Here is a 26,834-nt window from a genome sequence, read left to right as displayed (position 1 = left end):
GTAAACAGTATGTGTCAGAAGTTGGCTAAAGTGGGCCAAAGGTGGGCCAGCCCAGTACTCAACCTCATTATTTTAACTTCTTTCTTCCTCGCTGCCCACTTTTGTTATAAAATTGATGTTTATTGGTTTGAGAAACGGTGCTTTAAAAAAGTGCTAAAACGTTTGAACATCAAGGATATTGAAGTCTGTTCGAAAAATATTTCAACAAATATATTTTATGTTAAAATTAGAAATGCTGTGTGAGTAACTGGGCAGCACAGTAGTGCAGCGGGTAGCACTGGTGCTTCTCAGTGTCTGGACAGTGCAGTTGGGTATAGGTTCAATCTCAATTTGCTCTGTGTGGAGTTTATTTCCTCTCCTCACTTTCACATGGGTTCCCACTAAGTGCTCTGCTTTCCTCCCACAGCCGGAAGACACATGATCGAGGCAAACGGCTAACTCTAATGTGCCATTGCTTTTTAAACTATGCATGTATGGGACAAGCGGTTCAGAAAAAATGTGTGTGGCAACACCGAGATGGACTGCCATCTCCTCCAGGCTATACCCTCTAGAGCCGCCCCCATATTTCTTTCATTCTTTGTAGGTGTGCAGTATATGGAGATTGTAAACACTGTATTTAAAGTGTTTCAGCTCCAACATTAAACCACACACCTAGTCCGAGTTCACCGATTCTCCCATTTCGCTCCAGACAGCACGGCACTGGCTGCGGCTGGAACCTGCAACCCTTCGGCTGTAAACAACCAGAGCAGCGCTGGGTGTGCGCGGCGCTCCCCTGGGTTCAGATGGTCAAGGTCCATGCTTTAAACGTCACTCAATGGACTTCAACGGTACTGAAGGGCACCCAACACTGGACTGTGACGAAAATATTAACTTCCCTTGTACCCTAGCCAATGATGAAATTAAACAAAAGCGCCAAGAACTTGACCAGAACCTTTGTAGTTTCATTCGTTGCCGAAGCTTCAGCATGGAAGCGCTCCCAAAATAATGTGCTTTCTGTAAAGAGTCATAGAGCACAACACTGCCTCTTCTGACACCAAGAACATTATGATGGATATTTTACTACCGGCCTCATCGTAGAGGCATAAAAATGGCGCGTAACTGACGACTGAGCTCCTTTCACGAGTACGCTCCCTCTGACCTGCGACTGACTAGTCACCGCTCACTGGAGTCTCAGCCCCCCTCGGCAGGGAAATCTCTGTTTACGCTTAGTTATTTAATGAGTCTAGACGCTCTTCTCCATAGCAACTTGCAATCATTTCCCCATTTACACAGCAGGATGATTTTGACTGGAGCAATTCAGGTTAAGTACCTTGCTAAAGGGTACTACAGCAGCGGGTGGGATTCAAACATGGGCCCTTGGAGTGCAAGGCCCATGGGTTCGAACAACCACACTATCCGTTCTCCTTGTTCGCTTGCTCCCTTCTGCTCCTGTGCGTATGAGCCAGACTTGTCTTGCGGCAATATGAACATTCAGGTAAAGGAAGCATCCCGATCGTCTCTGGAAGGAAGGCGTTCTGCTTCAAAGTGTCAATCACAGCTAGTTAGCCAGTGACAGCAGCAGGTGCGGCACGTATTGGCGCCGATGTGCGGTTTGCTTTCGGAGAGACGCATCGCTGCGCCGCTGCTAATTTGCTTCCCCGCCCCCCTCGAGCCCTTTGAACAAACAGCAGCAGCAGCAGCAGAGCAAGTCGCCCTGTGTTTACCCAACCGTGCCGTGTCTCCCGGAGGTTCGCCGGGCAGCGCTCCAACATGACAGCTCAAAGAGAGCGACAAGGCGACTCGCAGCACAAACGTTTCGCAAAACTGCAACCGTCGGCAGCACGCGGATCAGCCAAGCAGGCGCTTTAAAGGAGCCGATGGAAAGGACGTGACGGAACCTGCTGTGCGGAGCCCAGCGAGCCCGTCCGCGGCCCGAGGGAACGAGGGGGTGGCCTCCGTGCGCCTGCGGCCGGGACTCCGCTCACTAAAGGGACGAGATAATGGAGCAGGGTGTGACTGGGCACAGACCGGCTAGGCTGACCCAGTAAACAGACATGCCTTGAAAGCGACACGGGTGCGAGGATGTAATCAGATACCGCTGTGGGCGGAACCATACCGAAGATGTTCAAGCAGACATGGCTGAAAGCACACATAGTCGACGATCTCCACGACACCGTCACTCCTTTCTTTTCCGCGTCACGCCTCCCTGTTGAAACGAACTTTGCTCCCTATCAGTGCCCTGCTTTCACTAGATTATCTCTGACCCCAGTTTGCTTACCTGGCAAGTGAGGAGCTGCTGATCAATGCTGTCCTGCATGCCAGCAACCGGCGGAAGGGCACCCAAGCTGCGGCGGGCCCCCTCCAGCCAACACTCCAGCTGGGCGGCCTGGTGGCGGTAGGCTTGCAGCTCCTCTAGGGTAGGGCAGCGCTCCGCTGGGCCCTGGGTCACGAAGAGGCCAACACTCAGAGAGTACAGACAATGACCTGGACACCGACTATTCAGGCAACTACGAGGTGCACCTAAGCAGGAAGGCAGGACCTGAAAATCAACCTCTTCACCTTTCCTCTCTCTCTCTCTCTCTCTCTCTCGCTCGCCCGCCGCTACACTCGCCACCTGCCCCACCCACTTGCAACAACTTCCTGAAAATGGCCGCCAGGTTGCTAAGTTCAAGTGACAGGGAATTACGCTCAGCGGAGGCCCACGGCTGCCAGGGATGACCGAGGAGCAGGCTGGGTGAGGAGTCCACGCAGCAGCTGGTCCCACAGTCCTCCCGCACTTCCGCCTGTCTCAGTCTCCTATGTCCGTTCCATTTCATTTCATAGAAACGTGTCAAAATGGAGCCAACAACCGACTTACATGTGTTTTCTATGCTATGAAAAGGAGACGAGAGAAACTGACGGTGAACTGGCTTTGTGTTGGTCAGTAAAGACCATTGCCTCTATGTTATTTTCCCACCGGCAAACGCCGATCTCACTGTCTCTGGTGCGGCAAACCTGCGCCGTGGAAACGCAGCGGACAGGGAGGAACACAGCACACGGGAGCAGCGAGGACAGGGCTGAAATGGGAGCCACGTACTCTTTGGACTGCAGACGTTGACAGTTAATCACGTTTTTTTTTTTTTTCTCCAGGCTGCACCAAGAGCCAGATGAAACGTTGATGCAAAGGCAGTAGATTGTGCCGTCAGGGGGGACTACGGACTGATACGGTGCACAGTGAAGCACGAAAACAAACAGTCAAAGGTTCCCCGCCCAACCCTGAATTCAGCTCCTGCGGCTAAGCACCAGCTGCCCTGGGCAGTCAGAGTTTCATTCCCAAAAGCAGGACCGGCGGTGAGGGACCAGGGTGGCCTCACGGCTGTGCGACAGGGGGTTCTTACCAGGGAGACGGTAGGAGGCATGCCATCAGTTTCATCCCGGGAGAGACTGTGTGCGCCACTGTCCTGGGTATGTGTTTGGGGTGTGTTGCTGGGCAGTGAATTTGGGTGAGGTGTGTTTGTGGGCAAGATGTGTGTGCTGGGCATGTTGCTGAGGAGCATGCGAGTGTGAAGTGTGTCACTAGGCGGGGTCTCTGCGTGATGATATTTGTCACTGGGTGGCACGTACATGCTGAACGCATTGTCCAAGGTGTCTCTAAGCAGCGTATGCATGCTGGGTGTGTCCTGGGGCTTGGAGATGTGATCTGTAGGCAGTACGATGGAGTTCTGTCTGTGTGTCACTAGGGATGGCGCATGCTGTCTAGGGTCCGTTTCCATGTCCCAAGGCAACGCATGCACTATTCTTGGAGGGCCGAGTGCGACACGCAGCTCCTCGCCTTCGGGTTCACTATTGCCCAACGATGTGACTGAGCCATGGATATTCCCAGCCACAAGAGGGGCCCCTGTGTGTGTGCGTGTAGCGGGCGCGGCGCTCGTGCACTCGTTGGCAGCACGTGCACCCGAGTTGCGCGTCTTCAGCCCCGTTGGCTGGTATTCCTCCCCCCTCCATGCAAGCCCACTCTGTCCCAAGAGCTCCTGACGCAGAAAGAGAGAGAGACGGGAAAGGTTGATCACTCCATGGATTTATTTTATTTCCCTTCAGACGAAAAGAACAAAATCAGAAATATTCACAGAGAGAAAAACAGGAAAGTTGGCATGCAAAACGGTTAGGAGAAGGAATCAGGACGTAGTCGCTACATTAACATCTGTTGCACGGCCAAGCGCGTTTACAAGGTCAACCAGTAAGACCACTGAATATCATTCATTCAGAACGTATAATCCATGAGCAATGAATCATATTCAGACCAGAGAGAGAAATATTCTGATCGAAAGCAATGGGAGTGAAATATTCCCTGGTTAACCGGCCCAAGGCAGCGGAACAGTAGCAAGTTACTGTATATACACATTTTAAAAAAAAAATCACATTTGGTATATTAAAACACCCAGATACAAGCAAACACAAAAAGAACAGCTCAACAGTAAACAATGTGTCAGAAACTGAAGTTCTTAGTAACATTAAACAAACTTTTTGTCATACAGCAAAATTCCTTACGCTCAAATGATAATACTAGTTGTGAAACAGGACGCATAGTATTGCAACTTGTTCTTAAAACATGCTATAAAACATAACACTAGTATTATATTAAGATTTTAACTGGCTGGATCAAATATTACTGAAATATTGTATAGCTCTATGGTTGAAAAAATACATGTCAAATATTTCCCCTTAATTTTAAATGAATAAAATCAGTATCTATATCACCAAACACTATAAACACTATAAATGCTATAAATCCTTCCCTTTGTTTGCGTTGGTGGAGCTTTCAAATCCATATTACAGATTCCACATTACAAGGTTTATCTCGAAAAGTAAACCAGATTCAAACTACTCTTTAGAAAAGCAATTAAAACAGCATGAGCGCGTTCCGTTGTCTAACACCGTAACTCAGAACGTTACCGGAATGAGGGGATTCCAATACATGTAAACAGGACACAGACAACATGTCTGGGTGAGTCGCAGTGTTTAACCCGTCAGAATTCTGTTGCCATGTAAACGCACTATCGCTAGGAGAGTACGCATCTCTGCTGCGGTTTGGGGGATGCTTTGGACAGTGCTACCAAGGAGGGATTCTTTACCAGGGTTTGACGGGGGGGCTCTTCTCTGTCTGGGGCTACAGGCTCTGACGGTGCCTCTGCCTGGCCCACTCCTTCTGGGACAGAGAGACCCACCATGGCCTGAAGAAGGGAAAGAAAGCCTTGGGCACAACGTCCGACTCCACGCTGAGGCCACAGAGAAATGGAGGAACAGTTTAATCCTAATGACACACATAAAGACTTGACATTCTGAAACGCTCCATTAAAAGGGATGTAAACACACACACTGTGTGAAACCGCTTGTCCCATACGGGGTCGCGGGAACTGGAGCCTAACCCGGCAACTCAGGGTGCAAGGCTGGAGGGGGAGGGGACACACCCAGGACGGGACGCCCGTCCGTCGCAAGGCACCCCAAGCGGGACTTGAACCCCACACCCACCGGAGAGCAGGCACAGGCCAAACCCGCTGCGCCACCGTACCCCCCTCAAGGGAAGTAAAATGTAAATGATTTTTTTTTTTCCAGTATTAACGAAAAGAAGTCAGGCATGTGCCAACATGAGGGTACGGGTCTGACTCCTACCTTTCCATGTCCCTCAGATACGGGTTCAAACCCACCGCTGCCATCTTCCACAGCTTCCACTGATACCTCAGCCTGCTCCTCGCTGGAGGCCGATGTCAGGATGTCCTGGATCAGGGTAAAAAGGGGTGAATCATAGGCCACGTCCCTGCATCTTACCCACCTTCCACACCTTCTAGCAGGCGATCACTGTTTGGGCAACGCTGGAAACGGGCAACTACTGAATTCAAGCCTCAAAAGGATTTTTAAGTAACAAAAAACAGGAAGGAACTGAAGAAACAAAGAAAAACTTAAGTTCCTTTAATGTATCAGACTCATGAAATAGTAAATCATGTTTTTACTTTGCACGCATTGCTTGTGGAATCAAATTTCGAGTCTTCCATAAAGGTGGACAGCTTTATACTAAAGAAGTTTTATGGGAAAATCAAGGGGGTTCTATGACTTCATGCCCTGTTGTGCAACACAGCTGAAAATTTAACTATATGTTGCCCCCTGCAGGACTTAGGGACTTAGCGCAGGAACAGAACGGTGACTGCAGATGGCCAGAAAGAAAAACGATGACATGAATTTCAAAAACAAAACAAGAGAGCACTATCAACAAAAGGGGGAGGAGAAAAAAAACACACAAGATTTAAGATCAAGAGAAAAATACAACAGAAGAAAATGAGCTTTATTGTGGTTTGGCACAAAGGGGGGGGGGGGGGGCACTGAAATCCGAACGTCATACAAATGATTGTAAAATCTGTTGGCAGAGCAGCGAGCACTTGCGTACTGCGATAAAGAACCACGGTGAGTGCAGTGAGAACCAGAGACACCGTTTTAGCGGGAAAGATGCAGAGGAAGGTGAAGAAGAGCTCTGCAAGGGAGCTCTTTCTAACCAGGAAAGGTGACGATACTTAGTATGTCAGGCCTACAGGAATCAGGCTGCCTTCATACAGCAATCTGACAACCGGGAGACCTAGGTCCTGAAAACATTTAGGAGCGAGTCTGTTTTTAGTCACGTGTTTTTTTTAGTGATCATTCACATGCAAAGCAAATCTGAATCAAGTGCTTGTTGTTCTACTGATGTATGTTCGTATGAGCCGCTATGGGGACTAGGTACCTGCAACGGAGTGCTCCGCTCAGCCAACCGGCTCTGCCGCTGCTGGGGGGTGGACTCCTCCACGGTCCTCAGCGTAGCCCCACTTTTCTTCAGCGCGTCCTCCTCTACGTGGACTACGTGGATCTCGCCCTCCTCGGCGTCGCCGGCCTGCAACAGAGCAAGGCCCCATCTGAACTTCTCTGCCTGAACTCAGGTATAAGCCATGCTGTACAGCTGATGTTAGCTGTGGAGCTCACCAGTACTTGCTCAGCAATGGGAGGGGTTTGACTGGGAGTCACTGCTGGCTCGCTCTTCTTCTCCAGTGGTCCAGTGGCCTTATGAGGGGGAGCAGCAACACAACTTACGTGACTGGAAGCTTTACCGCTGTATCCCGAGCGGGCCAAGGTCACAGACAACCTCTACGTTCGATTAACCACCCTTAGAAATAAGCTGAGGATAGTGGATGAGTCTACACATGCGGGTCTGATGATGTCATGTGCAGAACAAAATGACCCCCCCGACCCCCCCCCCCCCAACCGCCTCCATGTGAATCTGGCCCTGCGAACAAGGCCGAAGCACTTGGGGCTCAAATCAGACTCTCTCCACTTCCCATCCAAGGCCCTGGCGCATTCCATTTGTTACTCCCACGAACCGGTGGCCTGACCTTCACCGGGACAGAGACAAAGGCCCAGCCTCTCCCCAGTACGGAGCGATCTGCCTCCCCGGCAACATGAAAGCAGCAGGACGAGGCGGATGCGAAGGAGGAAAAACTCCTTCTCCCAAGTGCATCGTAAGAGGGAACACGCCGGACGATCAAAGTGCAGGAGGCCAGTATTATAATTAAAAAGAGAAACCAGGATGGGCTGGGGTTTGGGAGCCAGCTGGTTTGGCAATGGGAAATGTGGTACAAGAAGGCTGGGGAGAGCGAGCACAGTGGTGGAGTGCTGGTATAGCAAGAAGGGAGAAATTTACAGGATTTCATCGGCTCGTAAGGGCCCGTCGGGGACGAACCTCTCCTTCGGCAGGCGGTTCTTCCGCCAGGGTTGGACCCTGCTTTCAATGTGACAGCACAAGCTTGTCGGCTATCGGCAGGCTCCGTTGATGAAGGGCCACGGGCATACCGCATGAACTTACCAAAAAAGGTACAAACTCCAAAAAACTCCAAACTGAGGATTGAGACTAATGAAGCCTTCTTTTGCGCTGCCTAACACTAGACAGCAATTTCCCATCCCCAGTGCCAAAATGAAGGCACACGAACATCACAGCCAATGCTGAACCGTGACACAAGTGTCATTTAACCACTAACTCCCACTACATATCAACATGTTTGATTACAGATTCATCGTTCAGGTTAAACTAAGATTAAAAGTGTTGCGAATGGACTTTTTGCTCTCACCATCACGCCGTATGTATGTTTGCTTTTGGAACCAGAGTTTGGGTTTTCTTGTTTGCGTGTACCTGCAGCGCAGCACTTCGCTCTTTAACTTCCAGCTCTAGGCTCTGGATCTGTGTTTGGAGCTGGTTGGCTGCGTGGAAGACACCCAGGGTCTCCTCAGCACCAACCGGAAGGAACAGACCCTGTCGGCCGCTTTGAATCCGCACAATGGTGCTCCTCATCGATTGGAGGCTGCTCAGGGCTGCCTGCAGATCCCCAAGTTGTTCCCCTGGGGAGAGGATGGCCACATCCCGGGTGGACACAGTGGACCTGATCTCATTCAGGCTTTTCTCCATCTTCTTCACCACACTCTCAAAGGTCTCCACCTCCTAAAGAGAAAGAAATGCCAGAGAAAAGATCAAGATGAACCGGACCACTGCTGCGGGTGTCACAGTCTTACTGCGTGCGCGGATTCCAGGTGAGTGACTCACTACTACAGTGCGCTCCAGCTGCGACAGTGGACCCAAAATTCTTTGCTGCATGGCAGCAACACGTTGGTCAGCCTCAGTGAGCTGCTCCACCAGAGCAGCCGTATCACACACAGCAGACATCTCCTCCAGTACTGGCAAGAAGCCATGCAAAGTCCTCCTCATCTGCTCCGAGTCATTGAGAATCATCTGTGTGGCATGGAAATACAGTGTTCAGGGCTGTAACTGCACCAAACTAGACCTGTCAGGCTGGGCATCATCCACCCTGAAGAATCGCATTACGCCACAGAGTCTGACAGACACAGTGGTATACAAACCAAGTACAGCATTGATGCTGGGCCAATAATTCATATTCCTCTTTTCTTTCGTTTGAAGAAAATAATTGCCTTCCAAAACGGAAGCTATGAGAGACCTTCCAAAGGTGGCCATACCGAGATCATCTCCAATGGGAAGCAGGTGACTGGGAGCATCAGACTAACCTGTAGGGCAGACACATGGCTACTAAGGCACTTAGCAGTGGTGTAGGTGGAGGGTGCAACCATCCAGGACTGTGCCTCACTCAACCACGTGTTGGAGCTCTGGATCATCTCCTCATGCTCTTTCAGGGAGGTGTGGATCTATAAGGCCAACATGAGAGCCACATGATAGTTCATAAACACATTCATGGATATGCACAGGCATAGTTACTCGTAAACACAAACACCCCCGTTCTAACGATTAGTAATGCAACTATGATGTGAAACAGAAGAAACACTTCAGCCTCCTGAGATGAGAAAGGAGTTCATTTTCCACATTCCACAAACTGGTCAATTCAGCTTTCGAGGAGACCAAAACCAAGCAGGTGATGTGGCTCAGGGATGCTGCAAAATGCAGTCACGCTCACCTTGCTGAGTAAGGAGGTCCTCTGCTCCGCTTGCTGGGCGATGCGCTGGTAGAGCTGCAGTGTCTCCATCAGCTTCTCCGTCAGCTGCCGGGCCTCTTCAGGCTGCTCCTCCGACAGGTCCTGTGCCTCCGCCTCCAGCGCTGCCAAGCACGTGTGCCAGTGGTCCAGCTTGTCCCACACGCGCTACGCATGCACACGGGGACGAGCGTGGAAATATGTGTGAGGATGCACAGACACACAAATATCCAGAATGGACACACACACACACAGCTGTGATATTTTACCGCTGAAACTAGGATTACTGCTCTTCAAGACCAGGTCATCCAAACAATGTCTCTTTCACAAAGCATTGTTAACGAAATCAAGTGTTCTGCTCTACTCCTGCTGAACATACGCAACAGATTTCATGATCTGTATCACTTGTCTCAAGGAAGCTTTGCCGTGAAGCATGTAAATGGCACTTAAAGTGGTATTTGCTGCGAGTCTAAAACAATGTTAACAATACTAGATGACAGGAGGCAGAGTGGCGGTAATAAGCACAAACAGCAGCAACAAGGCTCTTCTACCAGCACTGTCCAACAGACTGGTGTATGAGCTGTACCTTCTGCAGGCTCTCAGCCTCTGCCACTGTGGGGCACCTCTGCTCCAGGAGGCCCAGCACCGACTGAAGCCCCGTCTGCACCTCTGCCCTTCTGTCGGTCAGCCTGCGGAGGGGGCTGTTTCTCTCCACCGCCTCCTCCACCTGCGGCAGGGAGGAAAGGAGCCCCCGTTCAATATCAACAGCAAAGGATCACAGTCAATACTCAGCTGTACCACGCTGTTTAGTCCTGGGGCCGAGTAACTACTCTCTGAGAAGAATTTTTGACATGCCTCATATTTTTTTAGGAAAAGAACAGTGACACAACAACATAAAGACATAATCAATATAGTAAGACAATGCAAACAGATACAACTACATAACAGAGCTCAAAGGCGAAGTGTTACAGTAGTAAGCAGGAATGGTCATACAGCCCTTTTGAACAAATGAACAATTGACGTAACTTGTGTCCTTTCAAATTGTTTCTGTTGGTGTGGGTTCTACAAAGGACCCAGTGCATATTACTGAACCTGCAAATTAAACAATCAACACAACAGTCCCAGGAACTTTAATTTTGACGTCATCAGTTTTGCGAAAGAATTCTACAGCCTGGGTTTGCCAAAGCAAAGGTACAAAGCAAGCCAACGGCAAAAACTTCCCACGCTGCTTTCACTGCCCTTTCCATCATCTTTTCCTTCGATCCAGAATTGAGCAGGCCACCACCCTTACGAAGATCACATGATGACAATTTGCGATTCTTGCGTTGCCATGACAACTGAGCAAGCATTAAAAACAAGGTGAGTGGGACTTCCATTATGAAAGATCTCAGAGCTGGCAAGATGGAGACTAGATACATAGATACATACACAGGTATATGATGCTTGGCAGCACAATCTGTGCTTCGCATGAACATAATTTGCCACGGATATTGCATTTACATTTATTCATTTCGTAGACGCTTTTCTCCAAAACGACGTACATCTCATAGAAAATACAATGTGCGACTGCATAGCGTAACAGTGTTTAATTAACTAACTCTAATGGCTCTACGTTATCACTCCACTTAGTCCAAACCATATATCCAACCTATGACTTTAACCAGACAAATTAAAGAAGCAATTCTGTTCAAGTAACTTTCCCAAGAGCACGAAAGCTTAATAAGCATGCTTGTGTATCAGCCATACAACCTTCTTCTCCACCTCCTGCAGAGTGTGTGAGACTTCCTGGAGCTCCCCTCCAATCTCCAAGGGAACCAGAGTGTACATCTCCGAGTACTTCATCCGCAAGCCATCCATGATGCCGTGCAGCAGAGCTTTTTGGGTGCCCAGCTTGGCCTGGACCTCCTGCCAAAGGAACAGGGTCTTAAGTGTGTTGGTTACTGTTTTCAGATCACACAAACATGCGCACACGCGCACACACACATGCACATGCTGAACAATTCATGATTCATCCACTCAGCACTCATTCTGGCACAGGGGTGGTCAAGGCTTACACAACATGGTGAGCAGTTTGTGTACATCCCTCAACCACAATCAACTGCAGCAGACTACACTTCTTACCAAACAACAACAGGTAGCACTTCTGAAAGTCTCACTTTGCCTTCTCTCATGGTTGGGTTATTAGCCCAGCAGGCAAAGCTCCAACCGCACAAGCAAACAAGGCTTTCATTGACACAGCTGTTTAGCATCCATCCTCTCCACCTCTTGGCTAAGAACAAAGAGCTAACGAACTGCCCTTCTTATTCACCCTCTTCTTCAACAGCAAATACAGCAACACAGTCATGAGCTGGAAACACAGATTCTGAAAAGTTAGGAACTATGCTGTGGGATACTGGAGCCCCACAACGCAAACATTGTACGAGGTGTGCTGTGAACCGGGGGGGAGAGAAAAATGGACTGCTTTTTTTTTTTTTTTTTCCCCTAGGGGACCAGGTGGGGTGTGACATTAGTAGGGGGCAAGAGATCCAGAACCTGGAGTATCCACTTACACATCGGTACACAAAAGGAGGCGCTCCAGGGCTCTTTCAGGACAGGGGGGCATTACTAGAGGATGAAAGGGTGATGGCCGATGTTGGACGGGACTCGAAGCTTGTGGATACAGTAAGAAATCTCTCATACAGAAGGTAGTACAATGGCAGGGGGGTGGATATTGGGGGGAATTAACCAAAGGAAAACACGGGGCTAAAAGCCAACATGGCATCTTCAAAGCAGATGTCATTTTTAGCTGTACATGCTTGTCATTAAACAAAGACGACGTGGTGCAGTGTGACACCCGAGACGTTGGGAGCAGTCTAGTGTGTGGCTTGAAAGTTTTGCCACCCTCTTTTAGTTCTCCAAAGTAGGCAAATGACACAAGCAACAGACAGGGGTGGGGGGCTGGTAAGTGTCCCTTGCGAGATCTGGGACCGAGATTATCCCTACCGGTTACACACGGTACAAATGGCGCTTTGTGCCGCAAGAAGGGATGATCTGGCCCGACCCTCATTAAAATGACATTATTTATGCATCGCTCCACACAGGGGGTGGGGGAACCACATGATAATTGGTAAAAGCAAGCCCAAGTTATGCGTCTCTCCTTAAACAATATCCAGATTCTTTCGATACAGACTTGGAAGTGTGCTGAGACAAGTCTTTCACATGTGGGTAATAAAACACAAAGACGTAAGATAGTACATTAATGCCACAGTGTATTGTGGCGTGACAGAAAGAGTGATTACAGTAATAAGAAAGCATTCCTGAGCCAGCACAAGAACCAAAGTTTCAAACAAAAGGGCAAGGATGCCCTTGGCGTCTCTTGATGCTGAAACTACAAAGCATGTGGTTTTGTTATTATAAGAACTGCACTCTTTCTATCAACAGACAGAAGCCTGTGTTACTCTCACACACACACACACACACACACACACACACACACACACACACACACACACACACACACACACACACACACGTATGTCATCGACGGCCAGTGCTTTTGTTCATTCAGCAGGGGTGACAGAGTTTAAGGTTACTCACCTGCAGGTCCTGCTTGCTGGGGGTCTGGTCCTGGGTCTGGTCCACCACCGAGAGCTGGGACAGTGCTTCCAGCAGCCACTCGTGGATGCCTTGGATCTCCTCCTTCAGTCGCTCCCGCTCCTGCAATTCCATATGCGCCGCTCGACGGCTCCGCATGCTGCGCTCCTTCAGGCTGCAGGTAGTAGGTGGGGTCATGGGGTCAGAGAGATGAGGCACGAGTGCCGACTACACAGTACAATCCCTGAGGAAAAAACTCCAGGTGGAGAAATGCGGGAGCAGACTAAGCTAAGTGCAGCCACAGGGAGGAGGAGGAGGAGGAGGCCCGTTCCTACAGTGGTGTCCAGCACTCACTGTCCCCAGTAGCACAGGCTCATTGTGTGTCCACACTGTGGGCCACCGAAGTCCTGCACCCACCCACTTTTCCAGGAGGGGCAGAGCAGCTGGGAGACGGAATTATAAACACGAGCCAACTCCTTTCTGTCTTCAACCATTGTACTGTGACAAGCGTATAAGATGTTCACTACTATTCATGGACTGTGTCCATTACAGCGACAAATCTACACAATGACAACATAACTGATTATTGAACTGGTTACCTAGGGAACAGCCTACAAAGATGACAACTTTGAAACTGTTGAGACCGTGCCTAATGCAGGCATCAAGTTCAACGCAAAAACTATTTGCATCCGTTGGAGACGCTTACGTTCTGTAACGATCCTGCATCGCCTGCAACTTCTGGCACAAAGGGATGGGTGGGGTCTGTTCCTGGTGGGCAGGGACTCCCAGGAGACGTGCCACTCGAAGCTCCAGTGCTGCCAGGGCCCGGTGCTCACAGTCCAGCTGCACCAAGTACTGCTCTGTCTGTACCAGCTGTTCCTGCAGGTCCTCCTGAGAAGCAGCATCCCCTGGTGGGCCAGGGAACTCCCCTTGGAGTTGTTCCAGCACAACGGTGGCCCTCTCCACCTGATGAAGCAGGCATGCGCAGACACACAGAGACAGGCGAACATACACTTTCATCTCTGAGTCCTAACACAGAAGATTCAAGAGTTTGTCATGTGTACAGTAAACAGTTCGTTACACCATACAATGAAATTCTTACTCTGTGAATTCTCTCAGCAGCCTATGACATAATTATAAGGACGTAAGGAAAGAAAAACACAAGAAAAGAAAGGAAAACACAAGAAACAGGCTCAAAACTTGTTAACATGAATATTATGCAGAATCAGTGGTATTCATTTGGCTTAAGTGATCCCCAGGTGATTCTTATCCTTTCTAAGCCCATCCCCAACAACTAATGACCCTACAAAAGAAGAGAAGGAAATATGACATTGACGTAACCATTATTTCTGGAATTGTGTGCTTGAGCGGACGCTTGGTGTACTTTCGATGTGGGCTTAGTCTGCTGGAAGGCTCGCACCCGAGGTTGAGCAAGGTTATTGAGCCCCACCCTCCATCTGAGATACAAACTGTACAAAAAACAGGGGTGGGGCTCAATAACCTACTTCTAATATTTCTCGCCCAAGATTTTGTTTTTACAAACTTCAGCCAATGTCATTTGCCCCATATATTGAGAATGTGTGTGTGTACACACGTGCATGTGTGTATCCCTTGTGTTACCAAGTTTCAGGATTACTCTCATATAATTAGGACTGGCATCTAGTCTAGGGTTTCCTTTTCAGAAAAGAGCTCTTTCACAGAGAGACTCAGCTCTCCATTTCTGGCAGTTACTGAGCCTCTCCCTTTTCAGCATTTGCCAAGTTTTTAGCTGAAGACCCTACACAAGCCTATCTTCTTAGAGGCAAATTCTAAATATTCATAAAAGCTATACAAAGAAAAATTAAGGCGCAAGACATTTTTCAATGGTTCACTTATCTGACCCAGTGAACTAAAATACCGTAGCAGGTCCACGTAACAGAACGCGGAGGATGTTTGGTTTGGAAGCGTAAAACTGTTCCGCCGTAGGAAGGCATCGCGGGAACTTTTTAAGTTTGTTCTGTCCTAACTACCATAGTTGCTCATTACTTGTACTGCATCTGCCTTCAAGCACACCTGACACCACACCCTGTCAAAGAACAATCATGACACTCACACTCTTGTCAACATCCTTCCACTCCTGGCTCCTCTGTTCTGAGCGTGCCCTCAGGTTGCGGATGCAGCACTGCAGTCGGGTCCAGCGCCTCCACGTGGTGCTTATGAGTTCCTTCCTGCCCCCAGCACAGCCCTGCTCTGAACACCACTCCCGGAGCCCTACCAGCATGCCCTCCAGTGAGTCCACCTCCTGCTCCAGAGCCTTCAGCAAGCAGGTGAAGAGATCATTGTGAGACACGTTCTGCTGGTAGCGATGGATTTACACATTACACTGTGTACCTCAAAAGGAACCAGTAACATTGAACCTGGACAAGAGGCTTGCAAACAAGTACAAACAATAGTGGGTTTACTGTACAGAAAGAACCCCATCTAACCACAAAAGAACTTTTTGCCGTAGCCACCAGCGACTGGTTCAACCATGAGATTCCTTGGGCGCTTCATTGAACAAATAAGGAGGAATGAGAGCTGCAGTTTAGCCTCCTTCAAATCAGACCTGTTTACCCTGGTTAAAATACAGTAAATGATAAAGTTGAGACTCACTGAGTTCAGTCTCATATGTTAGCTGAGCAATTTAGTGTTAATCATAAGTCACTGTACCCTAATGACAGAAATATAGAAAATTTTTCTCTCCCCCAAATGAATGTTAATTTTTATTAATTGAAAGAAACTTAATATAATAAAATGAATATTCAAAAAACTTTTTTTTTTTTTTTTTTGGTTCTTTTTAAATTTTGTAAATAAATGGAATGTGCCACCGGCAAAAATGAACATGTAAATTTCCCAAAGTTTAGAAAAACAAAAAAGATTGTCAAATTAATTGAGATTAACTGGATGTGAAATAATGTGTTGAATTTAGTCAAAATTATAATGAAATCTGAGTAATGAAGAACTGGAATGAAGACTGGTGAACCTTGCAGTTTGTGAGCTCTAGTTTCCATACTTTTGAGCAATAAAATAAACAGTCATACTTAGAATACTGTATGTTACACATTTCTGCCCCAGGGTTCCCTATGGTATTGCCCTAGGAATTTTGAATAATTATACAGTAGGTTAGATTAATTTCAGGTAATTGGACAGCTACAAATGAATTAATTGGACCTGTGTATGAAGAGAGTCCCCCAGTGGAGATTTCAGGAACAGCAAGTCAATGGGAATTCAGGTATACAGCAAACTCCTGAACAAACCTGCAACTTCCTCTGCTGCTCTAAGCAGTCATGAAATGAATTCACTTTTTCACACATTCTCTCTGAAAGACTGGCCTCGGAGAGCTTCAGCTTCTGCAGTATGTCTTCGTAGCGCTTTCTGAAGACTCCCTGCTTCTCAGCACACCTGAAAGAGACAAACCGAAGAGAAGCTGCGAGTCCGTTTCTTCCTGAGCGCTCGCTTTTGATACTACCGCTGTCTGCCCTGGTAGAAAATAATGAGGCTTGAGGGTCATGCTGATGCACCACCTAAGAGTTAATCAGAGCCAAGTGAGCCAACAGGGCAACCTACGGCCACAGGCCGTGCCTTGCTGTGGGGTTTTAATGACTCCAGAGACTTTGATGTGCCACTTGTGTTAATGTTCTCAAGCAGGAAAGTATAGCAACACAAGTCAACTGACCAAACACCAACTCACCTAATTACGCTACCTTCATAAAGCAAAAAACCCACAATTTAATACACAAGAAAACAACGTCAAACTCTGGAAAATTATGTTTATCAGCGAAACATATTTCGTGAAACTTCATGAAACAGAATCAGGGACACACAAAGAGACAAAAGAGGAAGAGGGGAACATCAGTACTGGGGGAGTCATATCTGTCCTTAACGTGACACTGTACCTCTGGAGGGTCTCCAAGTGAAGGTTGCCCTGAGCCTGAAGTATAGCAATCCACACAAGGAGCTGACTGAGGACCTCACGGTGAAGTTCCTCAGCCTTGATAGGACAGAGACACGCTTGTCGGGGGGCCAGGGACTGCAGCTGAGTCATGTGACCAATGAATTCCTCATTAAGGCAGGCTATAGCCCCCTGGATAGCCTGAAGTCTGTCCGCACAAGGCCCAGCATGGCAGAGACCTGGCAGAAGAGCACGCTCAGCATCCTGTAGAAGGCCAACAATGGCCTTGGTAGCAGCACCATACTCCTTCAACACTTCCCGTGCCTGCAGTAGACTCTCCTAGAAGACACAATCCCTTATTTGGCACACCCTGTCCAAGGTAAAACTGATCAAGAATAATGATGGAACAAAATTGCAGGAATGATTACGTTTTATGTTTCCCTCATATGTTGGGTGCTCCCAACAAGAACAAGCACCTTAAGGGCAATAAAACAGTACCAGAAGTCCAGTAAGAGACGGAAATCAGTGGACAACGTGCAGTGCCAGCCCCATCAGGAGCTAAGGAAATCAGGATCATGTCTCAGTGGCTTACATACCACTCGCTGATGACAGGCCTTCAAAATCCTTCCCCTCAATGCATCCAGGTCTCCAGAGCTCTGCCATGGCCCCTTCTGACCAGCCCCACTCTTGTGTTTCAGGGCCTCTAGCACCCGCATCCTAGACTCCACACTGCTCTGAAGGACCGTGCACCTCCTCAGCTCCCAGTCAATGGTATGCACACTGCAACAGACCAGAGGGGGCTGCTGCACTTTCCCGTCAACCTGCTCCAGGAAAACCAGTGCAGCCCTGTGCTCAGTTGGGTAGTGGAGCCCCTTCAGCAGTGCCCACTCCAGGATCTGGACATTATTGTAGAGGGTCAGCTCCCAAGTGGAGAATACCTCTGTGACCTGCAGAATCCACTGTTTTTCTGAGTTTAGCTGAGATGGGTACAAGTCCAGTGCAATTCCTTGGAGCTGGTCCATTGCTTCCTGGCAGAGCCTCTTTATCAGTGGGAACTGGATTAAAAGAGCTTGGCAGGCACTATACCGCTCTACCTGTCCAATATTCTCATCCTTCATATGCAGGACCTGTGTCTCGATGGCATTTCTCAGCTCCTCAATGCGTCTCCTGTAGCTCAGATACCCTACCTGCTCTGAAGACTTTGCTGCCATGCCATCCATTTTGTCCTGCAGCTCAACCATGGTGCACAGGAGTTCTCTCCTTTTGTCCTCGGAGCAGCCATGCAGTTGGTCCACTTGGCACCTCTGTTCCAAAAGCATTTGTTTTAAAGGCTGCATCTTCACAAGACTGTCTTTAGTCACTGGAAATTCACACTTCTTTAAGTCAACCAACATTTTTGTCAGACTATTTTCAATGGATGTCAATTTCCTCAATGAAGAGACTTTTTCTTGTAGTAGATCCTCCAACTCCATGCAGTTTGCCTTCTCACGGCAAATAATACTTTTTATTTCTTTCTGGAGACCCATGAGTTTGATGTTGAGGTAGCAGTTTTCATCAATGCTGAGTTCCAGAGCAATGTCTTTGCTCTTCATCATCAGTGCTTCAGTTACAGCAACCTGTTTATCCGCTTCTCTGAGGGTTTCCTGTATCTGTCGGAGCCTGTGCTCCAAGTCTGCTGCACATTTTTCACTCATGTCTTCTCTGGTGGCCTCTGACCGTACATGAGCCAGCACCCAGGAATCTACATCAGCAATTTGCTCTGACATCTTTTCTCTCAGTTGCAAGCCTGACTCCACATCCTGTAGTGCTTGAGCTAACTTCTCCACAGTTGAACAGGACAAGCTCTGCAAGGATTTGAGCAAGGACTGCACCATAGGAATATCTTCCTCTTCCAGCTCAGGAGTTAGCTCCTTTACCTCCTCAGACAGGGATTCTAGTTGAATCTGTTTGGCAGTTATGTCTGCCTGTAGTTTCTTCAATCCTTTGATCTGTCGGTGGACTTCCTCAGGAAGAAGGGCCACTTTTTTCTCCGCCTCGATGTTACTCTCTATCTGCTTCGCCCAGGTGAACGCCTCTTGGATCACCTTCATAATCTTAACTAGTGTTGTATTGCTGCTAATAGGCATTTGTGTCGAAAGCTGCAATTGGTCTAGTTCATCTTTCACACCCTGGAGGGCTAGGGAGATGCTCCTCATCTCCTGCTCACCCAGAGAATCCTGGACAAGAGCCTCAGCAATTTGCTGCAGGTGAAGATAATGTTGGTTAACAGCAGTGAGGTCAGCACCCACAATCAATAGCTCCCCAGCCTGCTTGCTGTTCCACTTGCTAGAAGCAGACTGGCCAGGCTCCAGTGACTTCTTCAGTGTCTTCATCTGGTGTTGAAGATCCTGAGTCTCCAAGAGAAGGCTGTTGACTGCTTGGTTGAGAACAGAGAAACGGTGCAAAGAGGCTTCTACAGACATCTCTATGGTCTTCCACTCCTTCTGCAGGCTTATCAATTGTATCTGAACCACTACTCGGTCTGGATGGCTCAAATGGGGCAAGATCTGAACCTGGGTCTGCAGGAGATCTCCCAGTATGATTCTCTCCTGCTCCATATTACGCAAAAACAGCTGCAGTTCCTCTGCTTTTGAAGAGCTGCTCTCCATCTCCCTACTGAACACAGACACAGAAAAGGTGATTAAGTCACTGACATCGTGATATTCAGGACTTTGCATCTGCAGAGAAAAAGTAGACATATGTACACAGGCATACGGTAACATCAAAATGACCTTTCACATAGGTATATACTTTGGTATATATAGTTATTCATGGACTAACTTAAGACCAGGAAATGTACACAATGTATTTCAATATGCTTTAAAAACTTACTGACGAATGTATTCAGTACATCTGCTTATTAATGCAAACAGCAAACCATGTGGCTGCAACTCAATATATTTAAAGCAAGCATGCAGGGTGGAGAGGTTCAGTAACTGTGGGATTACGCATTAGTACAGGCAAGATGTGTGATCAAAGCAATCTGAACAAGGTACGATTGTTGATGTCAGTCGTAGCATCTAGCATCTCGGACACAGCTACACTGCTGTGATTTTTGTGTACTAAAGTATCTAGCGTTTACAGTAAATGGCCCATGAAAAACATCTATTCAGTGATACTTCTGTGGGTAGATATGCCTTGTTAATAAGAGAGGTCCAAGAAAAATGACCAGAGCCATTAAGCTAACAATACACAAGTGCAGCAATAAGATCTCAATACAAGTGTTCAGAAAGGCATCTCTGAATGTAAGATTTCAGTGGGTACTGATGGCTGGATGACTGAAGAGTGGAAAAATATAGCCTGGTTTGTCAAATCCCAGTTCTTTTGCGACATGCTGATGGCAAACTCAGAAACTGGGATAAAAAGGATGAATCCACTGACCCACCCTCCTAGGTGTTAAGGTACAGATTAGTGATGGTGGTATAATGGTGTAGAGAGAGTTTTCTTGGCATTTGTTATGGTTGCTAGTACAAACTGTTTCAGTCGCAAAAAGTGCCAAAGATTATTCCTGACAGTTTGCATCCCTTCATGGCCAGTCTTGCTTTTCTTGTACTGACACTTCCTGTAGAACAATGTGCCATGTCCACAAATATGACAGTGCCTTTAATGTACTTCAGAGATCTGCAGAGTCTCCACCTCTCAAGGGACTAGACCATGCAATGGTGCAATGTGGTGTTAGTGGAATGACTGTGCTACCATAAAATCTGCAAAAGTGAGTGAAGCTGTCAAGCCAGCTTGGAACAAGAACCCTGTGAAATGTGTCCAGCACCTGGCTGCTGAATTCATGCTATTCTAGAGATGAAAGAGGGTCTCACACACTATCTAGGTGCACTTAATTACAGGGTTACTCTGGTTAATCCTTAGTAAAGTTAAATGTTAATAGGCATCCAAGTGCACAATTTTCAAGAAGGTACAATGGACTCTTAAAAACAGAAAAAACACACTCAACCCACACACACACACACACTTTCTGAACCACTTGTCCCATACGGGGTCGCGAGGAACCGGAGCCTAACCCGGCAACTCAGGGCGTAGGGCTGGAGGGGGAGGGGACACACCCAGGACGGGACGCCAGTCCATCGCAAGGCACCCCAAGCAGGACTTGAACCCCAGACCCACCGGAGAGCAGGACCCGGTCCAACCCACTGCGCCACCACGCCTCCCACACTCAACCTATTAATAAAATAGGTAATGAAGGACTTGGGTGCTCAAATCCCCTTGAGGTATTTGCAATTTAAACCCTAAGCCCTTTTTAAAAACAACAACAACAACAACAAAATAAATTAAGCACAGATGTGTATAAAAAGAATTAAAACAGAGAATCTTCTGCACACACCAGTGGTATTCAACCTTGGTCCTGACAGATTCCCTGTGTAAGCAACTTATTGTTGCAGCCAGGCTTTTGATTAATTTGTTATAACTTTCAACGGAGTGAATCACACAACTCAAACCTTGCCGAACCAAACTGTTACACCTTTTCAAAAGTGTGCAATTAATTTTGTGTTGGTTTTAAAAGAAAAAAAAGTGGAATATGTGACAGTAAATGAAGAATATTTTGTTCATATTGGTCTGTAAAACAGACAAAACAGTCAATTAGTACTGACTTTGATTTTCCTTTCAATTCAATTATTGAACAGCTAAGAAAGAATGATGTTATGTAATCATTGTTAACAGCTGTTTAACTGATGTAATTACTAAAATTATTCAAGAAAATCTTTATTGATATTTTCACTGCTGGAGGTGAAAGCACAGTTTTGTTGAACGTAAATTAACATGACACTATCAAGAGCAGAAAAAGCATGGAGTTTCACTGATTCACAATACATTCAATTATAACACTAAGTAAAGCAAAATTATAATTTGAAAATCGAGGATACAGATGAGTTTCTCCAAGACCAAGACTGAATACCATTGTCACAGGTTTTATGACTTACGCTTTCAGGGCATCTAGATCTGCTGGTAGTCTCTGTAGTGTGGCCTTGACAGCCTGGGTCTGCTGTTGGTACTGGGCTATGAGCTGCAAATGACGCTCCTTGGTGCTCATGATGGCTTCTGCATCCAATAAGAATACATCCCACTGAGTTTCAGCCAACTGCTTGGTCTTGCTGGCCCACCCTTCAGCCGCCTGATGGTTTTTCAACAAGACTACCTGCTCCTGTACAGATAACCTAGAGGCCTGCAACATCAGAAATGCACATAATGAATGGAAATCAGCCTGTAAATCTGACTCTAGCATATTCAGGGCATCACTCAACTGGGAGTGTTTCCAGAATCAACACCTTTTATAAGCAGTTAAATATTGGCGAGAGCAAAAAAAAAGCAGCATCAGGGACTACAACATGCAACATGAACTTTTGGGACAAACAAATGAAAGAGTGGGTGTCTGTCACCTCAGCCTCCTCTACTTGCTGAGACATAGCATCAGCATCGACCTCAGCTGGTCGGTTCTGGCAGCGCAGGACTCTGAGCATTGCTCGGCTCAGCCGTGCCTCAAGGTCTCTCCATGAAGCACCCAGACCATCAGTAGATTCCTTGGGTGCATCTCCCTGGAATTCCACAGAGAATTTCATCACAAAAAGAGGCTGTGGTAACAGTAGTGGTAATGAGTGCAGATAGCATTAAGGCACAGGTTAACCGGTCAAAACAATAGCCTGCACACCCACCCAGATAAGAATGCGGCTGGGTCCAATTTCCACCTGTCTTTGAATTCCAGTGAAAAATTCCTGGATGGCAGACTTATCTGATGTTTCCTGCTGCAGATTTGTACTTCTCACATCACTCATGGCTTCTGTTGCATCCTCCTCCCTGCTCGCTGACGGGCTCTCTGTGGAGACTTCACCTGACTGTAGAAAAACAGGATAAAAGTAAATATACTCACATTCAAGGTTTCGCTTGTATCCAAACTAGAACAACACAACCATCTGCCCACCCAGTACTAATAACTATCAATGTAGGGCCATGGTGGTCCAGAACCTACTCTAGAAACATGGAGCATGAAACAGGGAAAACCCTGGACAGGATGTCAGTCGATTATACAACAATCACATATTGATGAACTCACAAACACACTCTAAGAACAATTTTAAAACACCTTTTCTCTGAAAGAAAGCTGGAACACCCAAAGGAACCCCACAAGAACATCTAAACTTCACACAGATGAGCCACATTGTAACATATACTCAAACCCACAGGTCAGGAGCTGTGAATTACCAGCGCTATATGCTGTGCCATTGTACCTCCACAATTAATGAAAAATATGTAAGGGTTTTTTGGAAAGTTCACTAAACTCCAGCTGAACCTGGATACTGCGATGAAGCCTAGAAAAGCAGGTAAACCCTTTTAAAAATCGAGATAACTCCTCTAATCACACGCCCGAGTATTTGACTAAAGTAAAACCCCCTAATCAGTTTTTAGGACACTGAAAAGTTTAATAATTGTTTATGGTCCACAGAGACAGTGCTTGCTTTTATGAACATTAGGCTCAAGTTAATGTGTCTCAAGTTATTTTACACATGCTCTCATGCTTGATCAGAAGCAAATGGCAGCACAAAAAACAACCCAAAATAATCGCTACAAAAGCGTTGAGCTCTCAGCCTTAATGGGATGCAGTAGATGTCCATGAATTAACCGAGTATCTCAGGCCACGGCCAATGTTAACCTCCCCCATCATATTCTCTCCAAAAGTACCAATCAACTTGTGGAGAAAACCATTTCCCTGAAGCATCTTTCAAGTGCGCTGACCAGACAGAGGGAGGGAGCTCCAAACTCAGAGGGCTCACCTTTCTGCCCTGAATGACATCATTTGAGCAAAAGCAAAAATCTGTACTTAAAGGAAAAATTGGTCTCTCATGAGGAATTATTCTCCCTTAAGGCATGATCTCAGTTGATTGATACACTGTTTACATCTTTGAAGGAAAACAAGTGCTTCTGATAAGTATGATAGCCTACAGTAGGAGAATAGGGTAATACAGATAGACCAATACAGTAAACATACCATCATTGGAAGAGAAATACAACAGTAAATTGTGTACCCCTAGATTTACCAGAGACTAGTCCCACTCTAAACCGGCAATATTACCTGCTGAACATGAGGACTTTCCTGATTTCCATTCTGTCTGGACTCTGCTTGGGCCTTCCGATCTTTAGGTCGGCGTCTAGGTGGAGCCACAGGCCCTGGGTCTGGCTCCTTCATCAGTTTGTTCTGAGAGTCTTGCATTCCTGCTGCCTCACACTTTGTCTGCTGTCTCATGTTTTCTGGTGCAGTATCTTCTACGAACAACTGCGGCTTCGATTCTTGTTTTGTGTCAGCTTGTACCCCATTGGTTGGTGGCCCACTGACAACAGGACCTCCATCTGTTGGCTCTGAATCACTGTTAGGGAAGATGTTGTCATTCTCTTGTTCATAACATTGGATGGCGGCCTTGGGTGTGTCTAAATGTAGGGCCTCAGACATACCAGTCTCTCTATCACATTCCTTTAAATCCAGTAAAATGCAACTTTGTTGAACATCCAGGGGCAAAATGCTCCCCGTCTCCTCGATGCTCTCACTTTTGCAAAAGTGAGAAATGTCAGTTTTCTCTGTCTCTGTGGGCAGATCCAGTAAATGCTCTTCCTGCTGTTGTTCTACTGGTTGGACAAAGATTGGTTCAGAGAGTGGGATATTTCCCTGCAGCATCTCAGTATCCTCAAGAGGGGCACTACTGGACATTTTCTCTGCATGTGGCATCTGATCCTTGGTCACTGCTGTAGTGTCCATAGGTTGAGTGTGCTGTACAGAAGTGCTTTGAATGCAGAGCTGTTGCTTTGCAGCATCTACATCCCATGCATCAGTTAGTCCAGGAATGTCAGCATCTTGTCCCTTAGTCTCCTCCTCCTTTTCTGACTGACTCCAAATGGTGTCTAAGCCTGTCATTCCACAAGAAACAATGCGCATGGTCTCGCTATTTACTGGCTGCAAAGTCTCTGGTGTCTGAACGTATAGCATACCAATGTCGAGAACAAGCCCAGTGACTTTCTTTGACTCCAGATTCTGGTTGTCCTTCTCACCTGTTACAAAAGTATCAGCTGCAGGAACAAGACTTTGCTCCATCTCATTGCTACTGAGAGAGGTACCAGTGTCAAAGCTTTCATGTGTGCTACTAGGTTGCATCTCACTAAACGGAGGCTTCTTTAGATCTACGTCCTGATCAGTTTCTCTTGTATGGCCTGCACTCAGAGGATCAGTGCCTCGACTTTGCTGCTCAGTATTCAGAGCCTCAGGCTCTAGGACCTTGGCGAGGTGTATCGTGCTATCACATTTCTCTGGAACGGCAGCATGGGTGCGCTGAACATCGGCTTCTCGTACATTTGCATTTAAAATGACAGGAGTTGGTACAGCGTCAGGCACCAGGTGATGAGCATCAGTTTCTTCAACAGTAATGTGAGGCAGCTCCACAGTACACTTGTCTGACACCTTGGATGTCTTGCGTAAGAACTCAACGTCATCCGTGACTCTGCAAGCGTCAAGTGGATGTGACTCAGTGAGCTCATAGGTTCCTGGGACCACCTCCGTGGCTTGTGAAGTGACTGAAGCAATGAGGTGTGTCAGAGGATCTCCCATAGCTTCAGCAGGGGATACCCGGTCCTTTACGGCCTCCCCATGCGTTTCCTCATCAACAATGAGCTACAAGAGGCACAAAAACAAGAGAATTACACTTACTGCACTGCATTACTAATGGAGACAAATTTCAGGGAAGGTAGATGGCTTTCTCTCAGTGAGATTAGAGTATCTGGAATGAACTATACGGGGAGGTTACCATACCTCGGATTTCAGAGGTGGAGATGTAGTTTTCTTAAGTTCCTGTTTGTCCTTCTCAGCAAGGTCCTAAGGGACAAGATGACCATTTGAACAGACTGCGACAGATCAAGCCTTTAAGATACTTTAGTAGTACCTGTGTTAACTGAAGTTAAACTCAGATTTACGTATCTCAGACATACGAGAACACATTGAATTATATCCGATACTTAAACTGATATCACCTAACAAACAATTCATTTCTCATTAAATGTCTTTTGTACCAGCTGCAAGTCTCTCATCATGGAGTGTTGGTAAGATACTGGGGAACCCAGTAAGTTACACTTCTCTAGTAGCTCACCTGCAGGCTCTGAGTCAGAGCACAAATCCGAGCTGTCCCTTCACTCAGGACGTCTTCACAGTCTTTCTCCATCCTGTCCATCTGGTCCACTCCTAGACTGTCCCTCAAGAATGGGCAATGTGACTGGACTTTTTTTAATGCAACTTGGAGCTGCTTGCCCTCCTCAATGCAGACCTGTAGTAGAGGTGTGTTATGCCAGTCAATCCCCAAAGACAATGCTCCACCCCAACAATCACCCAAACATCACATTTAGCGCACTGATGTCACACATACTACTTTTTCTGCACAGATTTAGGATTGACAGCTTTTGACAGAACTGCACAGTTTATATGATGCTCCTCCTATTACATGTTTTCTGGTAATTAGAGCAATTAATTTGAATACACTCATTCCTCAAACAGGGGTAATTAGTTCCATAACATCCCCCATTAAGTGAATTCCTACTGCAGATTTCTACTGGAACTACTGTAGTTTCTTACGAACAAATTTGATTTCCAGATAAAAAATGTCACGTAAAATTAAAAGTATTTCTTATGCATGAAAATAACACGTATTATGACATGTAACATATTATAACATGTAATATGCATGAAATTAACACATATTCTCTACCAAAAAATATTGTTTGTTTGTATATTGTTTTTTAATGTATATTGTACATGTGTATTTGTTCTGAGAGTGCTGTGTTCCCGCTGGCTCACACCCTATCCG

The 26,834-nt window shown here is 46.9% G+C and overlaps 1 protein-coding gene across 2 annotated transcripts in view; it reads right to left on the bottom strand.

The window, feature by feature from the left end:
• The window catches only part of syne2b (spectrin repeat containing, nuclear envelope 2b), a 107,660-nt gene that overhangs the window by 41,892 nt on the left and 38,934 nt on the right, over positions 1-26,834 (bottom strand). For both annotated transcript variants that reach the window (XM_029258465.1, XM_029258466.1), the window contains 24 exons: positions 26,124-26,297; positions 25,790-25,852; positions 24,068-25,651; positions 22,653-22,832; positions 22,380-22,535; positions 21,924-22,165; positions 17,547-19,605; positions 16,955-17,289; positions 16,316-16,460; positions 15,133-15,333; positions 13,747-14,006; positions 13,044-13,215; positions 11,217-11,372; positions 10,054-10,194; positions 9,453-9,635; positions 9,049-9,186; positions 8,573-8,758; positions 8,165-8,470; positions 6,964-7,041; positions 6,728-6,874; positions 5,629-5,733; positions 5,091-5,189; positions 3,357-3,989; positions 2,258-2,419 (listed from right to left, as the gene is read on the bottom strand). In XM_029258465.1, the coding sequence (XP_029114298.1) occupies positions 2,258-2,419; positions 3,357-3,989; positions 5,091-5,189; positions 5,629-5,733; positions 6,728-6,874; positions 6,964-7,041; positions 8,165-8,470; positions 8,573-8,758; positions 9,049-9,186; positions 9,453-9,635; positions 10,054-10,194; positions 11,217-11,372; positions 13,044-13,215; positions 13,747-14,006; positions 15,133-15,333; positions 16,316-16,460; positions 16,955-17,289; positions 17,547-19,605; positions 21,924-22,165; positions 22,380-22,535; positions 22,653-22,832; positions 24,068-25,651; positions 25,790-25,852; positions 26,124-26,297 (7,905 nt within the window). The remainder of the gene's footprint in view (positions 1-2,257; positions 2,420-3,356; positions 3,990-5,090; positions 5,190-5,628; positions 5,734-6,727; positions 6,875-6,963; positions 7,042-8,164; positions 8,471-8,572; positions 8,759-9,048; positions 9,187-9,452; positions 9,636-10,053; positions 10,195-11,216; positions 11,373-13,043; positions 13,216-13,746; positions 14,007-15,132; positions 15,334-16,315; positions 16,461-16,954; positions 17,290-17,546; positions 19,606-21,923; positions 22,166-22,379; positions 22,536-22,652; positions 22,833-24,067; positions 25,652-25,789; positions 25,853-26,123; positions 26,298-26,834) is intronic.

This window comes from Scleropages formosus, chromosome 15 (genome assembly GCF_900964775.1).
Source record: "Scleropages formosus chromosome 15, fSclFor1.1, whole genome shotgun sequence".
NCBI lineage: Eukaryota > Metazoa > Chordata > Actinopteri > Osteoglossiformes > Osteoglossidae > Scleropages > Scleropages formosus.
The sequence above is the reverse complement of the archived record's forward strand: the minus strand, read 5'-3'. Positions and strand labels throughout refer to the sequence as shown.